This window comes from Zalophus californianus, chromosome 1 (genome assembly GCF_009762305.2).
Source record: "Zalophus californianus isolate mZalCal1 chromosome 1, mZalCal1.pri.v2, whole genome shotgun sequence".
NCBI lineage: Eukaryota > Metazoa > Chordata > Mammalia > Carnivora > Otariidae > Zalophus > Zalophus californianus.
The window spans coordinates 9,815,206-9,835,401 of NC_045595.1; the positions used below are offsets into that span (position 1 = coordinate 9,815,206).

At 47.4% G+C, this 20,196-nt stretch overlaps 2 protein-coding genes across 12 annotated transcripts in view; one reads left to right on the forward strand and one right to left on the reverse strand.

The window, feature by feature from the left end:
• Positions 1 to 113, reverse strand: part of RFX1 (regulatory factor X1) — a 31,403-nt gene extending 31,290 nt beyond the window's left edge. For 5 of the 10 annotated variants that reach the window (XM_027583989.1, XM_027583985.1, XM_027583988.1 and 2 more), the window contains exon 1: positions 43 to 112. The gene's annotated coding sequence lies outside the window, so the exon portion shown is untranslated. Of the gene's footprint in view, positions 1 to 42 lie in introns of all 10 variants that reach the window. The other 5 variants (XM_027583991.1, XM_027583984.1, XM_027583987.1 and 2 more) reach the window with 5 other exon arrangements.
• On the forward strand, positions 77 to 20,050 carry RLN3 (relaxin 3). Of its 2 annotated transcripts, XM_027584000.2 has the most exons (5): positions 77 to 208; positions 734 to 825; positions 3,311 to 3,462; positions 17,345 to 17,561; positions 19,322 to 20,050. In XM_027584000.2, the coding sequence occupies exons 4-5, from the start codon at positions 17,368 to 17,370 to the stop codon at positions 19,545 to 19,547; spliced, it is 420 nt and encodes a 139-aa protein (XP_027439801.1). In that variant the 5' UTR covers positions 77 to 208; positions 734 to 825; positions 3,311 to 3,462; positions 17,345 to 17,367; the 3' UTR covers positions 19,548 to 20,050. The 2 variants fall into 2 exon arrangements, 1 of the variants encoding a protein (XP_027439801.1); XR_003518065.2 differs by lacking the exon at positions 17,345 to 17,561 and having other exon boundaries at positions 19,333 to 19,468.
• The last annotated feature ends 146 nt before the right edge of the window (positions 20,051 to 20,196 follow it).

The window sequence follows — 20,196 nt, forward strand, 5'->3', positions numbered from 1 at the left end:
GACACGCAAGGCCAACTGGGAATGGTAGTCCGCTCTGCGTACCTTAAACGCCTTACCAACTATAAAAGGCGAGAAAGGGAAGCGCTCTTCCTTCAGACTTCTCCCTTCCCCGGTGGGTCAGTTCCTAGCTTCGCGCGCTTACGTCACGGGAGGAATGCGGTGACGTGACCTGCTCTTCTGTGACGTCGGCGGCGGGCCTGGGTTAGAGGTTCGGTGACGTCACTGGGCGCTCTTCCCCTACCCTCGTTGCCCTCTGGTGGTGGGATGGTCGTGGGGAGCCAATGTGGGGTTAGATCCCAGGTCCCATCCCCCGAGCGCGCGGCCACCTCTGCCTAGACCGGGCCTCCGCGCCTGCTCCCGCCTCCCCGCCCTCTCGAGCCGGATAAGGTCACTGGGGCCGGGACAGCCGCGGCTATCTCGGCCCCGCAGGCGGTGCGGAGGGCTCTGGGAAAGGTCTCCCGCAGGCGGAGGATTTAATTAGAGGCTTCTACCGGCGGCGATAGGCAAAGGCCGGTACCCAGCCCTTCCCAGGGGAGCTCGGGCCGCCCTGCAGGGCCCCACACCGCCCCCCGCCCCGTTCCGCTCCCCAACACCGTCCTCCTCGCTTCAGTTTCCGCAGGGAAGAAGAGACAGAAGCGGGTTAAGATTAGGGTGAGCGCGCCTCAGGCGCAAAAACTCAATCATTAAGATAAATGACATTCTAATCCAGTATTTTTTTCCGATATTTTTTAAGTATCAAAATTAATGGGAAGAAAATCCGTGAAGAGCAAAATACCGAAATTTTAAGTAAAGATAAGATCCGCCAAGGACTGGGATTAAGGTGAGGTGAGTCATGCAAGTGCAGGATCGGATCTTGTCTTTTACTTATTTAAAAACATATTTTAATCATTGAATTTTTTGCTTTAATTTTGATTTTTCAAAATATCTTGATAAGTGAGTTTTTGGCACCCCGTTCTTCAAATTTTGCGCCTTAGGCTCCACCAGGTCAGAGCCCATGGTTCTAAATTCCACTTCTGCTATGTGACAATGAGACAAAGAGGCTCTATCTCTGAGCTTCTGTTTCCTGGTTCAACCAATTTCACACTTCTTGTGGGCAAGGCCCGGACTGTAAAAGTAAAGCGGACAAATCCTTAGACCTTGCATTCTACTAGGGGAGACACAATTATTAGTGAAATTAATACATGAGATACGTTTATGAGGGCTGTAAGAGCAACATAAGAGGGTGCTGTCGCCTGTGTCCCCTGATCATGCAAACTGAGCCTGAGTGGTGGGTGAGGAAGAAGCAAGCCCCATAAAACCCAGGTGGTGGGAATTGCAGAGGCAAAGTCCAGGCGGGGAAGGAACAAACATCTGGCTGGGGCAGAATGAGCAAAGAGGAAAGTGTCAAGGAGGTGAGGTCAGAGAACTACAGGTAGCCAGTTGACTCCTCAGAAATCCTCCCAACAGGGGTGCCTGAGTGGCTCAGGGTCCTGGGATCGAGCCCCGCATCAGGCTCTGCTTCTCCCTCTCCCATTCCCACTGCTTGTGTTCCCTCTCTCACTGTTTCTGTCTGTCAAATAAATAAATAAAATCTTAAAAAAAAAAAAAAAGGAAAGAAAGAAATCCTCCCAACAACTCAGCAAAGTGGAACACACACCCCCACCACCACCACTAGCCAGGTGAGCAAACAGAATCTCAGAGGTGAAAGGTGCTTCCTCGGGATCACACAACTGGAGGCAACAGAGCCCAGACAGCCTGTCTCCTTTTCTGGGACTTTCCAGTGTGCTTTCATGCCCCTGGATGTGACCCTCAATGGAAGAGGAGAAGCAGTAGCAGTCCCAATCTGCCTGGAACTGCCCGCTCCACCCCAGCCCTGACAAGTCCCCCCAAGAATTCATGAGACTTCCAGGCATAAGGTGTCCAAAATAAATTGCAGCTGGCAGAGCAAAGTCACTCAGCCCTGCAGCTGCTGTGAGACAGGTGGAGGTCCCAGGGCCAGCCCTGTGGGGAGTTGGGACTAGAAGCCCTATTTCCACCTCCAACCCATTTCCCCACCTTCCTGACATCCCTAAGCCTTAAGATGGGCACAGCCAAGCCTGAAACCATTTCTTCAATCACAAATATTCATTATAAGCCTTTGTGGCAGGGAAGGCAGTGTGGGCTGGAAATGTTCTAAATTTTTTATCTGATAGTGCTTGCATGGGTATATAAAGATTTTTATTTATTTGACAGAGAGCAAGAAAGGGAACACAAGCAGGGGGAGTGGGAGAGGGTGAAGCAGGCTTCCTGCCCAGCAGAGAGCTTGATGCGGGGCTTAATCCCAGGACCCAGAATCATGACCTGAGCCGAAGGCAGCAGCTTAACGACTGAGCCACCCAAGCGCCGCATTGCGTGGGTATATAGATATAAAGACTCCTTGAGCTCTCCATTCAAAATCTGTGCACTTGGGGCGCCTGGGTGGCTCAGTGGATTAAGCCTCCGACTCTAGATTTCAGCTCAGGTCATGATCTCAGGGTCATGAGATCAGGCACTTCGTAGGACTCTGCACTCAGTGTGGAGTCTGCCTGTCCCTCTCTTTTTTTTTTAAGATTTTATTTATTTATTTGAGGGTGAGAGAATGAGAAATAGAGAGCATGAGAGAGAAGAGGGTCAGAGGGAGAAGCAGACTCCCCGCTGAGCAGGGAGCCCGACGCGGGACTCGATCCCGGGGCTCCAGGATCATGACCTGAGCCGAAGGCAGTCGCTTAACCAACTGAGCCACCCAGGCGCCCTGTCCCTCTCCTTCTGCTCACACTCTCTCTCTCTCTCTCTCAAGTAAAGAAAAATAAAATCTAAAAAAAAAAAAAATCTGTGCACTTTATGTATATTATGCTCCAATTTGAAAGTTTAAAACACATGCACACATTATACCATTGGAAGCAGCTCTTGACCAACTCCTTTCTGAAACATTGGTAATTAAAAGTAAGGAATTAAGGATGGTCTTGCCTCCCCAGTATTAGCTTAAAAATTTAGAAGGAAAGGGGGGTGCCTGGGTGGCTCAGTTGGCTAAGCAACTGCCTTCGGTTCGGTCATGATCCTGGAGCCCCAGGATCGAGTCCCGCGTCGGGCTCCCTGCTCAGCGGGGAGTCTGCTTCTCCCTCTGACCCTCCCCCCTCTCATGCTCTCTCTCTCTCTCTCTCTCTCTCTCTCTCTCTCTCTCAAATAAATTAAATATTTTAAAAAACTTTAGAAGGAAAGAGAGAATTTAAAAAATCACCATTTTGCAAAAGCCGAGGAAACGATTTGGACAGTGATCATCAATAGGCATTATAAAGCCTATTGGGTGTTACAGGTGAAAGGATGATGGGGAACAATATACGCACAAGGTGCTGGATGGCTCGCTGGCTGTAGGGGAGTGTGGACTTCGTCACGGGAGCCAGATTGTCACCGGTGTTAGCTGCAATGAAGCTCAACATCACAGTGAAGGGACCTGCAGCCTCAAAAGTAAGTTCACAGCTTCTCCTACGACACATCTTGCCAAAATGTTAAACCTGACTCTGATTAAGTCTCTCAGCCTAACATCCAGTTTGCAGAAAATGGAAAGCGTCGAGAGACAAGTTAAACAACAGTATCGGGGGCGCCTGGGTGGCACAGTCTGTTGGGTGTCTGACTCTTGGTTTCAGCTCAGGTCGTGATCTCAGGGTCATGGGATCGAGCCCCGTGTCCAGCTCTGAGCTCAGCAGGGAGTCTGCTTGAGATTCTTCCTCCCCCTCCCTCTGCCCCTCCCTGCCCCCTAAAATAAATAAAATCTAAAAAAAAAAAAAAAGACAACATTTGGAAGCAACAGACAAATCCAGAAGCTGGGGTGTCTCTTCAACAAGTCAGTCCTGGAAAAAAGGAGTGGGGACTTTTCTAGGGCCAAATTGTTCTTTGTGGTAGGGGACTGTCCTTGCATCATAGGATATTGTGCATCATAGGGTATTGAGCAGCATCCTGGCCACCACTAGACGCCAGTAGCACCCTCCCTTCCCAAGTATGACAGCCAAAGAGGTCTCTAGACTGAGCCAAATGTCCTCGGAGATATTACCCTAGAGATCACACAGCAACTGACAGAAGGACTTGGGGTTCCCAACTGTCGGCCCGCAGACAGACATTCTCTCTTATTTAAGCCAGTTATGGGGTCTCTGTTAAACTGAGAGAGCTGTGACTTGGTAATTCTGTTCCGCATTTTTATATTCATTGAAGGTTTTGCACGAGGTAAGGATACTCATTGCAGTGGGAAGCCATGTAGGTGTCCATATTTCTAGAAAGATGAAATCAGAAGGCTGCATGATATAGAATACTAAGCCAATGGTGAAAGCCAAGTAGCTCTTAAGAAATGTAATGCTAGGGGTGCCTGGGTGGCTCAGTCATTAAGCGTCTGCCTTCGGCTCCGGTCATGATCCCAGGGTCCTGGGATTGAGCCCCGCATCGGGCTCCCTGCTCCGCGGGAAGCCTGCTTCTCCCTCTCCTGCTCCCCCTGCTTGTGTTCCCTCTCTCGCTGTGTCTCTCTCTGTCAAATAAATAAAATCTTAAAAAAAAAAAAGAAAATGCTAGTGGGGTGAAAATCCGCACACTGTAGCATTTTAAAATACGGCAACCTTGCTCCCAACCTAAGTGGCAAGAGGAAGAGATCTCCACGGAGTTTTGCTAAAAGGGAGAAAAAAAGAAGTTTAAAACTATCTACTGGGGCGCCTGGGTGGCTCAGTCAGTTGGGCGTCTGCCTTCGGCTAAGGTCATGATCCCAGGGTCCTGAGATCGAGTCCCGCATCGGGCTCCCTGCTCGGCGGGAAGCCTGCTTCTCCCTCTCCCACTCCCCCTGCTTGTCTTCCTGCTCTTGCTGTGTCTCTCTCTGTCAAATAAATAAATAAAATCTTAAAAAAAAAAAAAAAAAAAACTACTAATGTGCCAGCTAGTAACGAGAGTCTGACACTGGGTGCATTGAAATGCAAACAAGATATCCTCCTGTTATACTGGCAAATCATCATAAAAGCTGGTGCATTTCTGCTTATTATACACGAAGCATTAGGAATGATTAGCTGGCTAGTTCTAACAAACTTTTCAAACTACACGAATGGGTAAAAAAATAAATAAATTTTTAATATATGAATACTGTGCAGATATATCCATGGATAAAATGGGATTGGTGTCAGGGGACACCCAGTCAGTTTGGGAAATAAGTTGCAAGCAAGGTTTTGATGAGTTAAGATGATCTTGGGAAGGGGCGCCTGGGTGGCTCAGTCGGTTGGGTGTTTGCCTTCAGCTCAGTTCATGATCCTGGGGTCCTGGGATCGAGTCCAGCCTCAGGCTCCCTGCTCAGTGGGGAGCCTGCTTCTCCCTCTGCCTGCTGCTCCCCCTGCTTGTGCTCCCTCTTTCTCTGACAAATAAAATCTTTAAGAAAAAAAAAAAAAAGATGATCTAGGGAAAACACTGCTGGAAGTATTGCATCATCAGAGCCAAAAGAAAGGTTGGGAAAAAAAGGAATGAACTGAGATTTTAAAATAAAAACAACAAAAGTCTGAGAGGTGATCCCCTAAATACTTGGGCTTTGAGAGAAAATGCTTGGGGCACATGCATATTTACATGAACTTATGTCCACCTAAGCAGGACTCCCTGCTTTTTATTTATTTGAGAGAGAGCAAGAGTGAGGGGGAGAGGGAGCATGAGCAGGGGGGAGGGGTAGAGGAGAGGAGAAGCAGACTCCCCTCTGAGCAGGGAATCCAACATGGGGCTTGAACCCAGGACATGACTTGAGCCAAAGGCAGATGCTTAACTGAATGAGCCACCCAGGTGCCCTGAATAAAATCTTAAAAAAAAAAAAAAAAACAAGCATACAAGATAAACATTAAATACAAAATGCTACCTCCTGTTGTTCAAGAATATATACCTTTTTTTTTGGGCGCCTGGGTGGCTCAGATGGTTAAGCATCTGCCTTCGGCTCAGGTCATGATCCCAGAGTCCTGGGATCAAGTCCCGCATCGGGCTCCCTGCTCCTTGGGACCCTGCTTCTCCCTCTGCTTCTCTCTCTCTCTCTCCCTCTGTCTCTCGTGAATAAATAAATAAATAAAATCTTTAAAAAAATAAAAAATATATATATATATACCTTTTCAGGAACACATGGCAAATGCCTTAGAGATTCTGGCAATGGTTTGGGAAGAGCAAGGAACTGGAGATCTGAGATGAAATTAGACCAGTGAGGGCTTTGCATGGATCAGTGAAGGTGGGATCGTGTTTGGGGAGAGACTTGGCTGGGTGAGACGTAGGCTCACTGGCATTTGGGGAGCATAAAACCGATTGCAAAAGGCTGAGGGCCAATTGGGAGGTGAGGGATGGAGACGATGAATATGGGTTAGATGTATTTGGGTCAGGAAAACAGATTCTAAATCTGTACTGTCTAATATGGTAGCCACTAGTCTAGTGAAGCTACTTTTATGGGGAAGGGATACCATTTATTTCTTTTTCTTGCCAAATTGCTCTGGCTAAGATTTCCAGTACTGTGTTGGATAAAAGTAGTGACAACATGTACCCTTGTCTCATTCCTATGTTAGAGGAAAAGCTTCCAGTGTTTCACCAGTGAGTAAGATGTCTGCTGTGGGCTTGTCATAGATGGCCTTTATCATGCTGAGCTATGTTTCCTCTATGCCCAGTTTGTTGAGAGTTTTCATCATGAAAGTATATTGAATTTTGTCAAATACATTTCTGCATCTATTGAGATGATCATATGACTTTTATCCTTCATTTTGTTAATGTGGTGTATCACACTGATTTGCAGACGTTGAGCCATCCTTGCATCCCTGGAATAAATCCCACTTAATCATGGTGTGTGATCCTTTAAATGTATTGTTGAATTCAGTTCACTAATAGTTTGCTGAGGATTTTTGCACCTACATTCTTTTTTTTTTTTTTTAGATTTTATTTATTTATTTGAGAGAGAGAGAATGAGAGATAGAGAGCACGAGAGGGAAGAGGGTCAGAGGGAGAAGCAGACTCCCTGCTGAGCAGGGAGCCCGATGTGGGACTTGATCCTGCGACTCCAGGATCATGACCTGAGCCGAAGGCAGTCGCTTAACCAACTGAGCCACCCAGGCGCCCCAGCACCTACATGCTTGAGGGATGTTGACCTGTAATTCTCCATGTAGCTATTAAAACTAAAAGTAACTAAAATACAATGAACCATTTAGTTCCTCATTCCTCCTGAACACATTTCAAGCACTCAATAGCCACATGTAGCCGGTGGCTACTATGTTGGAAAGCACAGATGGAGAACACTCCCACCATTGTAGAAAGTTCTGTTGGCCTGGGCTGCTCTAAATCAACTCTGAGAAAACATTTCAGAGACTCAGGAAAATTTGAATATGTGTGTGGTATAAGATGATACTGAAGAATGATTGTATATTTGTCTTTGTGTAAATGTCCTTATTTTTTAGAAAGGCATGCTATAGTATTTGGAGATGAAAAATGATGTCAATAAGGTTGAAATGAGATAGTGTGTTTAAAGCACCTAGCACAAAACCAGGCACTCATCAAATCCTTAAAAAATGTTAGTGTTGGGGCGCCTGGGTGGCTCAGTCATTAGGTGACTGCCTTCAGCTCAGGTCATGATCCCAGGGTCCTGGGATCGAGCCCCGCATCGGGGGCATCGGGCTCCCCGCTCGGCGGGAAGCCTGCTTCTCCCTCTCCCACTTGCCCTGCTTGTGTTCCCTCTCTCGCTGTGTCTCTCTCTGTCAAATAAATAAAATCTTTAAAAACAATGTTAGTGTTAATTAATTTAAAAGTTTGGAGAAATGGCAAATTGGGAAAAAATATTTACAACTCATTTTACAACGAGATAGTGTATCTCCTTCATATATAAAGAACTCTAGAAATCAAAAAGAAAAAGATCAACAACCCAAAAAATAATGGACAAAGGTAGCCAGAGAGGAAAGAATAAACTATAATAGCTCTGGAACGCACGGAATATGTTCTACCGCACTTATGGAAGGGAAATGCAAATTTCTCTGACATACAATTTTTCACCCGTTATACTGGCAAAAATCCAAAGGTTGATACACTCTGTTGGTGAGGCTATAGAGAAACAGAACCCTCACTAGTTGCTGGAGGGAGTGTGAATTAATCTGTTCCCCAAAAGGAACATTTGGAAATATCTATTAAAAGCACAAACGCACAGAAGCGCCTGGGTGGCTCAGTCGGTTAAGCATTGGACACTTGATTTTGCTCAGGTCATGATCTCAGGGTTGTGACCTTGGGCTCCATGCTCACCAGGGAGTCGGCTTGAGATTCTCTCCCTTTCCCTCTACCCATCCCCCTGCTCGCTCTCTCTCAAATAAATAAATAAATCTAAAAAAAAAAAAAAAAAGCACGGGGCACCTAGGTGGCTCAGTTGGTTAAGCGTCTGCCTTCAGGTCAGGTCGTGGTCCTGGGATCCTGGGATCGAGTCCCTCATTTGGCTCCCGGCTCAGCGGGAGTCTGCTTCTCCCTCTGCCCTCCCTCTCCCCTCTCATTCTCTCTCTCTTTCTCTCAAATAGATAAAATCTTTAAAAACTAATAATAATAAATAAAATATTTAAAAGGCACAAGTGCACGTATTCTTCAAGCCAGAAATCTCACTTTGGGGGAATTTTTCTACTGATAACACTTGCCTGTGTGTGAACTAATGTTTCTACAAGGTTTTTCACTGCAGTGTTAGTTTAAAAACACATGGATGAGGGGCGCCCCGGGTGGCTCAGTTGTTTAAGCGGCTGCCTTCAGGTCAGGTCATGATCCCAGGGTCCTGGATCGAGCCCCACATCGGGAATCCCTGCTCAGTGGGGACCCTGCTTCTCCCTCTGCCTGCCGCTCCCCCTGCTTGTGCTCTCTCTCTCTGTCAAATAAATAAATAAAATCTTTTTAAAAAAATGGATGAAAAAATGTCTGTCTCTGGGGGTGAAGTTAACTATGGGGCATCCACACAGCAGAATACTCTGTAGGTGTAGAAAACTAACAAGAGTGTATGAAGAGAGTTTTATTTATTTTTTCAGAAGTGGGGGAGGAGCAGACGGAGAGGAGAGAGAGAATCTGAAGTAAGCTCCACGCCCAACGCGGACCCTGATGCGGGGCTCAATCTCACAACCCTAAGATCATAACCTGAGCCAAAATCACGAGTCAGATGCTTAACCGACTGAGCCACCCAGGCGCCCCTGAAGAGAATTTTAATAAGGGGAGATCTCCAGCATTTGTTAAGTGGTGGGGGAAAAGGTGTAGCAGAATGTGTAAAGCATGCGAACTTGAATTGAAATTCTGATGCAGGCTACCACGTGGTTGAACTTGAAAACATTGTGCTAAGTGCAAGAAGCCAGACACAAAAGGACAAATACCATATGAGTCTACTTAGACAAGGTACATAGAATAGGCAAATCCATAGAAACAAAAAGGGAGGATGGTGGGCATCAGGGGCTGAGAGGAAAGGGGGGGAAATGGGGAGTTAGTATTTAGTGGGGACAGAGTTTCAGTTTGGGAAGATGAAGAGCTCTGGAGATGGTTGGTGGTGGCAGCCGCACAACCATGTGATGTACTTAATGCTACTGAACAAGACACTTAAAACTGGTTAAAATGACATATTTTATATTATGTGTATTTTACCACAATAAACAATTTTATTTTTAAAAGATATTATTTATTTATTTATTTGACAGAGAGATAGCACAAGTAGGCAGAGCGGCAGGCAGAGGGAGAGGGAGAAGCAGGCTCTCTGCTGAGCAGGGAGCCCGATGCGGGGCTCGATCCCAGGACCCTGGGATCATGACCTGAGCCGAAGGCAGCCGCTTAACCAACTGAGCCACCCAGGCGCCCCCACAATAAACAATTTTAAATGCTCCCTTTTATGTAAAAGCAGATGTGTGTGGGGGGGTAATAGAACCTATATTCATATTTGTTTATACGGGTGCACAGAAATTCTGGAAAGATACTCGGGGCACCTAGCTAGTCAGTTGGTTAAGCAGCTGACTCTTGAATTCGGCTCAGGTAATGATCTCGGGGTCCTGGAACTGAGCCCCACGTCCAGCTTCAAGCTCAGCTCCCTCACCCTCTGCCTCTCCCTCTGCTCAAGCACTCTGTCTCTCTCTAAAATAAATAAATCCGGGGCCCCTGGGTGGCTCAGTCGGTTTAAGCATCTGACCTCGGCTCAGGTCATAATCTCAGGGTCCTGGGATCGAGCCCTGAGTTGGGCTCCCTGCTCAGTAAAGAGTCCGCTTGTCCCTCTCCCTCTACCCCTTCCCCCACTCGTACTCTCTCTGTCTCTGTCTCAAATAAATAAAACATTAAAAATAAATAAATAGGAGCGCCTGGGTGGCTCAATCGGTTAAGCATATGCCTTTGGCTCAGGTCATGATCTCAGGGTCCCGGGATCGAGCCCTGCATGGGCCTCCCTGCTCAGTGGGGAGTCTGCTTTTCCCTCTCCCTCTGCTTCTCCCCCTGCTTGTGCTCTCTTTCTCTCTCTGTCAGATAAATAAATAAAAATCTTAAAATACTAAATAAATAAATAAATAAATCTTTATTTAAAAAAAAGAAGAAGAAGAAGCAAAGAAAGATATTCAGGAAATCAAGAGCAGTGGGTTACCTGTAGGGGAAAGGAGGGGTCTGAGGTTGGGAGGGAGACACTGCAACATAAACATTCTTATACTTTTTGTTTCTTGACCCACCAGAATGTATTGACCGTTCAGAAATAGGATTAGTTAAGAAGTTTGGAGAGAGTGGCTTTGTTTGGGATTAGTAAAAGTTGGGTGCATTTTTTTTTTAAAGATTTTATTTATTTATCTGACAGAGACACAGTGAGAGAAGGAACACAGGCAGGGGGAGTGGGAGAGGGAGAAGCAGGCTTCCCGCTGAGCCTGGAGCCCGATGCAGGGCTCGATCCCAGGACCCTGGGATCATGGCCTGAGCCGAAGGCAGACGCTTAACCACTGAGCCACCCAGGGGCCCCAGTTGGGTGCATTTTTATGCTGACCAGAAATAATGATGATGATGAAAATAATAATGATATTGGGAGCACATAACATTTCCCGAGTCTTTGTTTTTTTTAAAGATTTTATCCATTTATTTGAGATAGAGAGAGAGCACAAGCGGGGGGACAGAGGGAGAGGGAGAAGCAGGCTCCCCAGGGAGCAGAGAGCCCAAGGAGGGACTTGATCCCAGGACCACGGGATCATGATGTGAGCAGAAGGCAGATGCTCAACCAATTGAGCCACCAGGCACCCCCTGATTCTTATGTATTAGCTTCCTATGGCTGTTCTTACAGTTTGCCACAAATTGTGTGGCTTACAAAAATGGCAATTTATTCTCTTACAGTTCTAGAGCCCAGGGGCCCCTGGGTGGCTCAGATGGTTAAGCATCTGCCTTCAGCTCAGGTCATGATCTCCAGGTCCTGGGCTCGAGCCCCACGTCGGGTTCCCAGCTCAGCAGGGAGGCTGCTTCTCCCTCTCCCTCTGCCTCTCCCCTTGCTTGTGCTCTCACTGTCTCTCTCCTCTCTCTCAAATGCATAAAGTCTTTAAACAAACAAACAAACAAACAAACAAACAAACAAAAAAAACAGTTCTAGAGCCCAGAAGTCTGAAATCAAGGTGTCAGCAAGGCCATGCTCCCTCAGCTCTACGGGAATATCCTTCCACGTCTCTTCCAGCCTCTGGTAGCTCCAGACATGATTTGGCTGCTTTGTGTACATCACTCCAATCTCTGCCTCTGTCTTCCCATGGCCTTATCTCTTCTGTCTGTGTTTTCAGCACCTGTCCTTGGATTTAGGGTCCAACCAGATAATCCAGGATGATCTCATCTCTAAGTCCTTAATTACATATGCAAAGACCTTTTTCCCAAATAATATAATGTTCAAAGTTCCCGAGGGTTAGGACGTGGAGGTATCTTTGTGCAGGTCCCATGCAACCCACTGCACTTGCCGTACGCTACGTGTGGTGCTGAGCGCTTTGCATAATTTCACCAAAGTCCCCAAACAGCCCCGTGAAGGAAATATACTTATTAACTCCATCTTCCCAATGAACTCAGAGAGATGCCCCGCCTTGCTCAAGGTCTCGCGGGAACTGGAATTTGAATGCAGCTGTATTGCGCTCAAAACTCTGATTCTGTGTGAGGCACAAAGGAGCCTTCTGGTTCTGGGCCAGTCAAAATCAGACAGGCAGCAATTACCTCCTGGCATGATCTTTTCCAGCCCGTGAGCCAGGCATTGGGGATATGGAGAAAAGGGCAAGAGGGTGCGTCCCTGGAGAATCGCCAGGAGGGGAGTAGGTGGAGGGGAGCATATTATTCATCAGCCCTTTCAAAGCTGTACAATCAGATATGACTCCCGCCTTTGGGAGCATTGCCTTGGCCCCAGACACCACAGGCGGCAAGCGAGGCCAGGAGTTTGTCACGAAGAAAAGGACAAAGGAATGAAGTTTGAATCCAAAGGGAATGTGTCAGGTAGAAATAACATTTAGGGGCACCTGGGTGGCTCAGTCGTTAAGCGTCTGCCTTCGGCTCAGGTCATGATTCCAGGTCCTGGGATCGAGCCCCGCGTCGGGCTCCCTGCTCAGCAGGAAGCCTGCCTCTCCCTCTCCCTCTCCCACTCCCCCTGCTTGTGTCCCCTCTCTCGCTGTGTCTCTCTCTGTCAAATAAATAAAATCTTAAATAAAAAAAAGAAAAAAAGAAATAACATTTAAACAGCGCTTACTGCTTGCCACAGAATGTTTTAAGATGCACTCATTGACTCTTCCCTATTTTACAGGTGAGAAAACCAAGGTACAGAGAGGTTAAGTGACTTGCCTATGGTCACACAGCAGGAAAGAGGCAGAGAAGGGATTCCAACCCAGCTCAGCCCATCACCAGAGCCCCTATTATTGTTTATTTAAATTGGGGTGAAATTGATAACATAAAATTAACTGTGTTAAAGCGAACAATTCAGGGGCGCCTGGGTGGCTCAGTCAGTTAAAGGGTTGCCTTCAGCTCGGGTCATGATCCCAGAGTCCTGGGATTGAGCCCCGCATCAGGCTTTCTGCTCAGCAGGGAGCCTGCTTCTCCCCCTCCCTCTGCCTGCCGCTCTGCCTACTTGTGCTCTCTCTCTCACTCTGTCAAATAAATACATAAAACCTTAAAAAAAAAAAGCCAACAATTCAGTCTCATACAGTATATTCACAATGTTGTACAACCACCACCTCTGTCCAAAACATTGTAACATGTATCAGAACTTCATTCCTTTTCATGACCAACTTGTTTTCCGTTGTATGGGTCTACCTCATTTTGTTTATCCATTCATCTGTTGATGGGAATTTGGGTCATTTCTGCTTTTTGGCTGTTGTGAAGAGTGTTGCTATGAACACATGTGTGCATGTAACATCGAAGTGGTTAATTCTATGTATAGGAATTTTACCCCAATATTTTAGTTTATTTAGATTTTATTTATTTGAGAGAGAGATAGCATGCAGGCAGGGGGAGAAGCAGAGGGAGAGGGACAAGCAGACTCCTTGCTGAGCAGGAGCCCAAAGTGGGGCTCTATCTCACAACCCTGAGATCATGACCTGAGCCTAAACCAAGAGTCAGACACTTAACTGATTGACCCACCCAGGCGCCCTTACCCCATTATTTTTTTAAAGATTTTATTTATTTATTTGAGAGAGAGAATGATCAAGAGAGGAGAGAGCACAAGCCGGAGGAGGGAGGAGCAGGGAGAGAAGGAGGAGCAGACTCCCTGCTGAGCAAGAAGCCTGGTGCAGGGCTTGATCTCAGGACCCCGGGATCACAATCTGAGCTGAAGGCAGACACTTACTGCTTACTGCTTGCCACAGAATGTTTTAAGATGCACTCATTGACTCTTCCCTATTTTACAGGTGAGAAAACCAAGGTACAGAGAGGTTAAGTGACTTGCCTATGGTCACACAGCAGGAAAGAGGCAGAGAAGGGATTCCAACCCAGCTCAGCCCATCACCAGAGCCCCTATTGTTGTTTATTTAAATTGGGATGAAATTGATAACATAAAATTAACTGTGTTAAAGCGAACAATTCACTGGACCAACTGAGCCACCCAGGCGCCCCTACCCCCAATATTTAAAAAAAAAAAATGCTATCAACTGAGAGGACCTAGAAGCAATGACATTCCTGCCCATCCCCCATCCCCAGTAGTGGTGAGCAGAGTCAGCACCCCAATCTTGACTTCTCAGCGCCATTCTCCATTAAAGGGAATCTCATATTCTCTTTGGGAAAGTGGCTGATTCTAGGACTGGGACAGGGAAAACACAGGACAAGCCCCAAATTTCTCGTTGTGCCAGACAATAGATGTACTAAAAAACAAAAACAAACAAAAAATATGGAGTCATGTCAAAAGGACAGTGCGTGAAATGAAATGCTTAGAGCAGGAACCAATTGAAAGAGTTCCCAATGGCCACAGCTGGAACAATTCGGGCAACAAAATAAATAACAACAGTATTGGATTATAACCCAAAGAATAAAATAACTGTTTACGAGTCCATATTGGTATAAATAAATGATTGAATAAACAAATAACTGGAGACAGAAACAGCTCTTCCTTCCAGAATTCCAAATCATAAATAATGGTAAATGTAGAAGGAAGGGGGTAATGGAAAATTACTAATAAACAAACACCACGGGAATAATTTCTATACACACGATCCACCCAGAATGCTAAAATCAGTGGTTAGACTTTAAATGGAAACAGAATCGGGGCGCCTGGATGCCTCTTGATTTCGGCTCAGGTCATGATCTTAGGGTCTAGGGTTGTGGGATCCTGCTGTGTCGGGCTCCCTGTGGGGAACCTGCTTGAGATTCTCTCTCCTTCCCTCTGCCTCTGTGCCCCCTCCCCCGCCCTGTGCGTGCACACTCTCTCTCTCTCTCTCTAAAAAAATAAGTAACTCTTAAAAAAAAAAAAGGGAAACAGGATCCTCTCATAACCTTAAAATATTTCATCCAAAGCATTTCTCAATCACTATACTTTTTTTTTAAGATTTTATTTATTTATTTGACAGAGAGAGACACAGCGAGAGGGAACACAAGCAGGGGGAGTGGGAGAGGGAGAAGCAGACTTCCCGCGGAGCAGGGAGCCCGATGCGGGGCTCGAACCAAGGACCCTGGGATCATGACCTGAGCCGAAGGCAGACGCTTAACGACTGAACCACCCGGGCGCCCCTCAATTACTATACTTTTAACACATGTCCACAAATTCTTCCAAATTCTCCCTTCCCAAAAGATGGAGACTAATTCCTCTGTCTTGGGGAGAGGCTGGAAATGTTGTTTTCTGGACTCGAGTAGTGGTTACAAAATATGTTTCGTTTGTGAAAATTCTTCCAGGTGTCCCCTTATGATCGGTGCACTTTTCCTCATGTGTGTCCTACTTTGATCAAAAGTTCAAATTGTTAGAACGCAAAATGAAAACAGAAAGGAAAGGAGACAAAGAGCCATCTGTCTCAGAGACGCACATGTGAGTGTTAGAATTGTGCCGGAAAGCAAAGCAGTGATGACTGAAGGCAGGATGGCGGCCACCTCTGGGGGTCAGGGCGGGGTTCTGAGCAGAGAGGATATGCAGTGGGGGTGTCTGTGCTGTTGGCACCACCTATTTCCTGACCTGAGCGATGCTGTCCTGGATGTCCTGTTTCTGATTCTTAAAGTTTTACCTTCTAAGGGGGGAAAATCGGAGGGGGAGATGAACCATGAGAGACGATGGACTCTGAAAAACAAACTGAGGGTTCTAGAGGGGAGGGGGTTGGGAGGTTGGGTTAGCCTGGGGATGTGTATTAAAGAGGGCACGTTCTGCATGGAGCACTGGGTGTTATGCGCAAACAATGAACCATGGAACACTACAACCAAAACTAATGGTGTCATGTATGGTGATTAACATAACATAATAATTAAAAAAAATAGAAAAAAAATTTTACCTTCTGGTGGTGTCCTGGAGCTAGCTGACACAGACTTGTGAGAACTGATGGTTAACTTTGCAGGACTTTGGCGACCACACTGACATCACATTGGTAGCTTGAAATTGGCCAGAAACAAACAACTGCTACAAATCAGGGCCTTTTTTTTTTTTCCTGGAGAACCCATTTGTAAACGTTTCCCAGCACATCACAGCTTCTCTATGTATATTAATTAAATATTTTTAAATTATTATTTTTATATATTTTATATATTTTATATTAATATTAATATTTTCATTTATTTTTAATTTATGTGTAAAAACACACATAACATTTTGCCATCTTAACCATTTTTTTAAAGATTTTATTTATTTATTTATTTGAGAGAGAGAGAGAGCACATGAGAGGGGGAGGGTCAGAAGGAGAAGTAGACTCCAGGCTGAGCAGGGAGCCCGATGCGGGACTCGATCCAGGGACTCGATCCAGGGACTCCAGGATCATGACCTGAGCTGAAAGCAGTCGCTTAACCAACTGAGCCACCCAGGTGCCCCATCTTAACCATTTTTAAGTGCCTGGTGACATCAAGCACAGTCACCATCCATCTCCAGAACTCTTTTCATCTTGCAAAATTGAAACTCTGTCTCCATAATAGTTTTTTTTGATCCTTAAAATTTTCGCTTGGAGGGCATGGATTCTGGAGCCAGATGGCTCTGTTGGAATCTCCATCTCCACCCCACCCCCTTACTAGCTGAGCGTGGGCACCTTCTGTCACCACTCTGTGCCTCGGTTTCCTTGTCTGTAATATGGGGATAATCTTAGTCCTAATCTCATAGTCCAGGGGCTCTCAAAAGTGTGGTTTCTGGACCACTGCAGCATCAGCAAAGCCTGGAAATTTGTTGCAAATGCAGCTTCTCAGATGCTCTGTAAATAGGGCCCTATTTTAAAATAGGGTTTTAACAAGCCCTCCAGGAGATTCTGAGGCTTGCTCAAATTTGAGAACCATTATCATAGGTTATTGGGAGGATTAAGTAGATGTAAAATACTTAGAGAGGTGCCTGACCTCACAGCCCAGCCCATACTGTGGAAATGCTCATTATCATTGTTGATATTATTCATGGAGGAGGTCCAATGGGGGGGGGGCGGTATCTGGCTGTGTCCTCTCTTCCCATCTGGTGGGGTCTGGGTTCCTGGTCTCTGCTGAACTGAGACCTTCTCGCCCTTTCTGTTGAAGATGACAGTGAGCTGGACCACGTCACCCCAGCCATGGTTAAAGGTTATCACTTGGTCCTGGAAATGGGAAAGGTCGGGGTGGGGGGCCATGCCTGTATCCCCTCTGCTGAAGGAGATAAAGGAGGTCACTTGCCTTCTCTATGACAAGTGGGGGGAGCCAGGATGTATAAATGAGGGGGCCAGGAGGCAGCAGAGTCACAGACACCCAGGGAAGTTGCCTCGCTGTGCCCCAGAGTCCCGGGTGTTGCTGTCCAGCATGGCCAAGCGCCCGCTGCTGTTGCTGCTGACCATGTGGGTGCTGGCTGGGGAGCTATGGCTGAGGGCTGAGGCCCGGGCATCGCCCTATGGAGTGAAGCTTTGCGGCCGGGAATTCATCCGGGCAGTCATCTTCACCTGCGGGGGCTCCCGGTGGAGACGGTCGGACATCCTGGCTCCTGAAGCTACGGGTGAGGCTGGGGAGGTAGCGTGTGGGGGGAGGGGGTGGACAGTGGATGGGACATGGGATGGTCCAAAGAGCCAGGGACGGGGCAGAAGAGTCCTTGTCCTACTACGTGCAACTGGAGGAACTTGCCCAGGCCTCAAAGTTGGGCGGAGCTGGGACGAGCCAGTTAGCAGAGCCGGGATAGGGGTGGCAAGCCATCTACACCCTCTAGTCATCCGAGAACTAGCTACTATTTCTGGAGCACCTGCCGAGTGTGAGCCTGCCTTAAGCAAGGCTGCTGCTTGCACAACTCCTAGGATGGGGGGTGGGGTGGGAGGTGGGACGCCATTTAGAAACTGACACTGAAGTGCTTTTCAACCTCCGAGGAAGGTAGTGTGGGGTACACAAGGCCAGATTTTGCCACCTAGCAGGTGACCTTCCTAACGAGTTGGTTACCCTCTCCGAGCCCCTTTATCTGAAAATAGGAGGCCCGGTCTCTGAATCTCCCAGGATGGTTAAGTGGCAACACTGAGTCAAAAACAGATTAGGACACCGTCTAAACTGGGCAGGGTGTTCCGTCGGGGCTCAAGCAGGGGGCATGGGGCCTAGTTTCATGAGGGGCAGGAGCCTGGCCAAAAAAAAAAAGGGGGGGTTGTGATGATGATGGTATGAATATGGACTGGAAAGACGCACTGCCTGGGTTCAAGTAGCAGCCCTACAACTTCATAGCTGAGTTTTCTTTCTTTTCTTTTTTTTAAGATTTTATTTATTTGACAGAGAAAGACACAGCGAGAGAGGGAACACAAGCAGGGGGAGTGGGAGAGGGAGAAGCAGGCCTCCCGCGGAGCAGGACCCTGGGATCATGACCTGAGCCGAAGACAGACGCTCAACCGACTGAGCCACCCAAGCACCCCCATAGCTGAGTTTTCTTGCACAAGTTAGTCTACCAAATCGTGCCTCGGTGTTCTCGTCTGGAAATTGGAGATGATAACAGCTGCACTCACTTCATGGGGTTGTCATTGTGAGGAATAAAGGAGTTAATCCACTAAATCCTTTAAAACAGTGTCTGGCACATAGTAAGTGCTCAATAAATGATCAGTGCTATTTTGAATGCTTCTCGTGTGCCAGACACTGTTCTAAGCTTTTCTTTGGGTATTAATTATCTCATTTACTCCATATAAAACTCTAGAAGAAAGGAGTTATTAGTACCCCCACTTTGCAGAGAAGGAAACCAAGAGTCAGAGAAGTAAATTCATATGCTCAGGATTATAACTCAGAGAGGCTGGATTGGTGCTTAGTTCAGCTCCCAAACATATGTTCTTTTTTTTTTTTAAGAGCCCCATTTTATTTTTTTATTTTTATTTAGATGTATTTATTGATTTGAGAGAGAGAAATAGCATGAGTGGGGGGGAAGTGCAGAGCGGACGTGAATGATTGAGTGCAGAGCCTTACGTGAAGCTCGATCCATGACCCTGAGATCATGACCTGAGATCATGACCTGAGCCGAAATCAAGAGTCGGAGGCTTAACTGATGGAGCCACCCAGGTGCCCCCCAAACACATGCTCTTAACCATCAGGTTCTCAATAAAGAGTAGGAGAAAAGAAATGACAAGAGAGAAAAGGCAAGCTCAGTGAGGTTGAGTAATTTGCCCACCAAAGCTGGAACCTGGGCCTGAATGGAGTAAAACCTTTGACCATGAGGCTGCATCACAAGAATCGAAGTAGCTGGGCCAGCCAGACTCTGCGTGTGACAGAAACTGAGCCCCAAGCCCTAACTCTTTTCATCTTTCCCCTTCCCAGATGCAGACTCGGACCCAGACAGTGAGCTGGATGAGTCAGTAGCCTCCAGCGAGTGGTTGGCCCTGACCAAGTACCCCTGGGCTTTCTATGGGAGCCAACCTGGCTGGCAGGGGACTCCGGGGGCTCTGCGTGGTGGCCGTGATGTCGTGGCGGGCCTCTCCAGCAACTGCTGCAAGTGGGGGTGCAGTAAGAGTGAAATCAGCAGCCTCTGCTAGACCAAGGACCGGGGGGCCAGGGGCCCAGGGTCCAGCTGGGCACCTGTCTCTGGCCTCTCATGCATTCATTCATCGGCTAATCAGGTCAGGCGCTGTGCACTTAGACACAGTCCCCCCTAAATGACCCTGACCTTTGACCAGCCTATCCTCACCTGGCCGAATGGAAACCTCTGGTCCTGACCCCTGACCTCTTCCCAGCCTGGCCTAGGCTCTCTGCTGCAGTGGTGCCCCTACTCTACCCAAACTGATCTACCCTCATCCAGACCTTAGCCCTAACTGATTCTCTCTTGCCCCAACTGTAGCCTCTGTCTCCCGACCAGCCCAAATTATGCTCCTGCTCCATTCCAGCCCTCGCCCACTTCTTTCTCCCTGCCTTCCAGCCCCTCCCCCTCCAGCCCCACCTGCTGGGGTTCTAAAGCTGGGGACCCTAGAACTGGTGGTGGGAGCCCTGGGTTCCCTTCATGTCCTGGGGTGGGAGGCTCGGTGACGGGACGGATCAGACCCTTCTTCAACCCCAATAATAAAAGTTCCAAAGGACTTCGCGGCGTGTGAGTGTGTCATGGCGGGGGTGGGGGGTGTTGGGTGTCGCACCGGCTTCAGGGGAGCTCGGCGGCGGCCGCCGCCGCAAGCCCCAGGCCGTCCCCCCTCC

Bases quoted from the DNA above. Each gene is read 5' to 3' on its own strand.
- RLN3 (XM_027584000.2), top strand. From the start codon at position 17,368: ATGGCCAAGCGCCCGCTGCTGTTGCTGCTGACCATGTGGGTGCTGGCT. The intron at 17,562-19,321 runs GGCTGGGGAGGT...CTTTTCATCTTT, and splicing joins GCTCCTGAAGCTACGGGTGA to CCCCTTCCCAGATGCAGACT.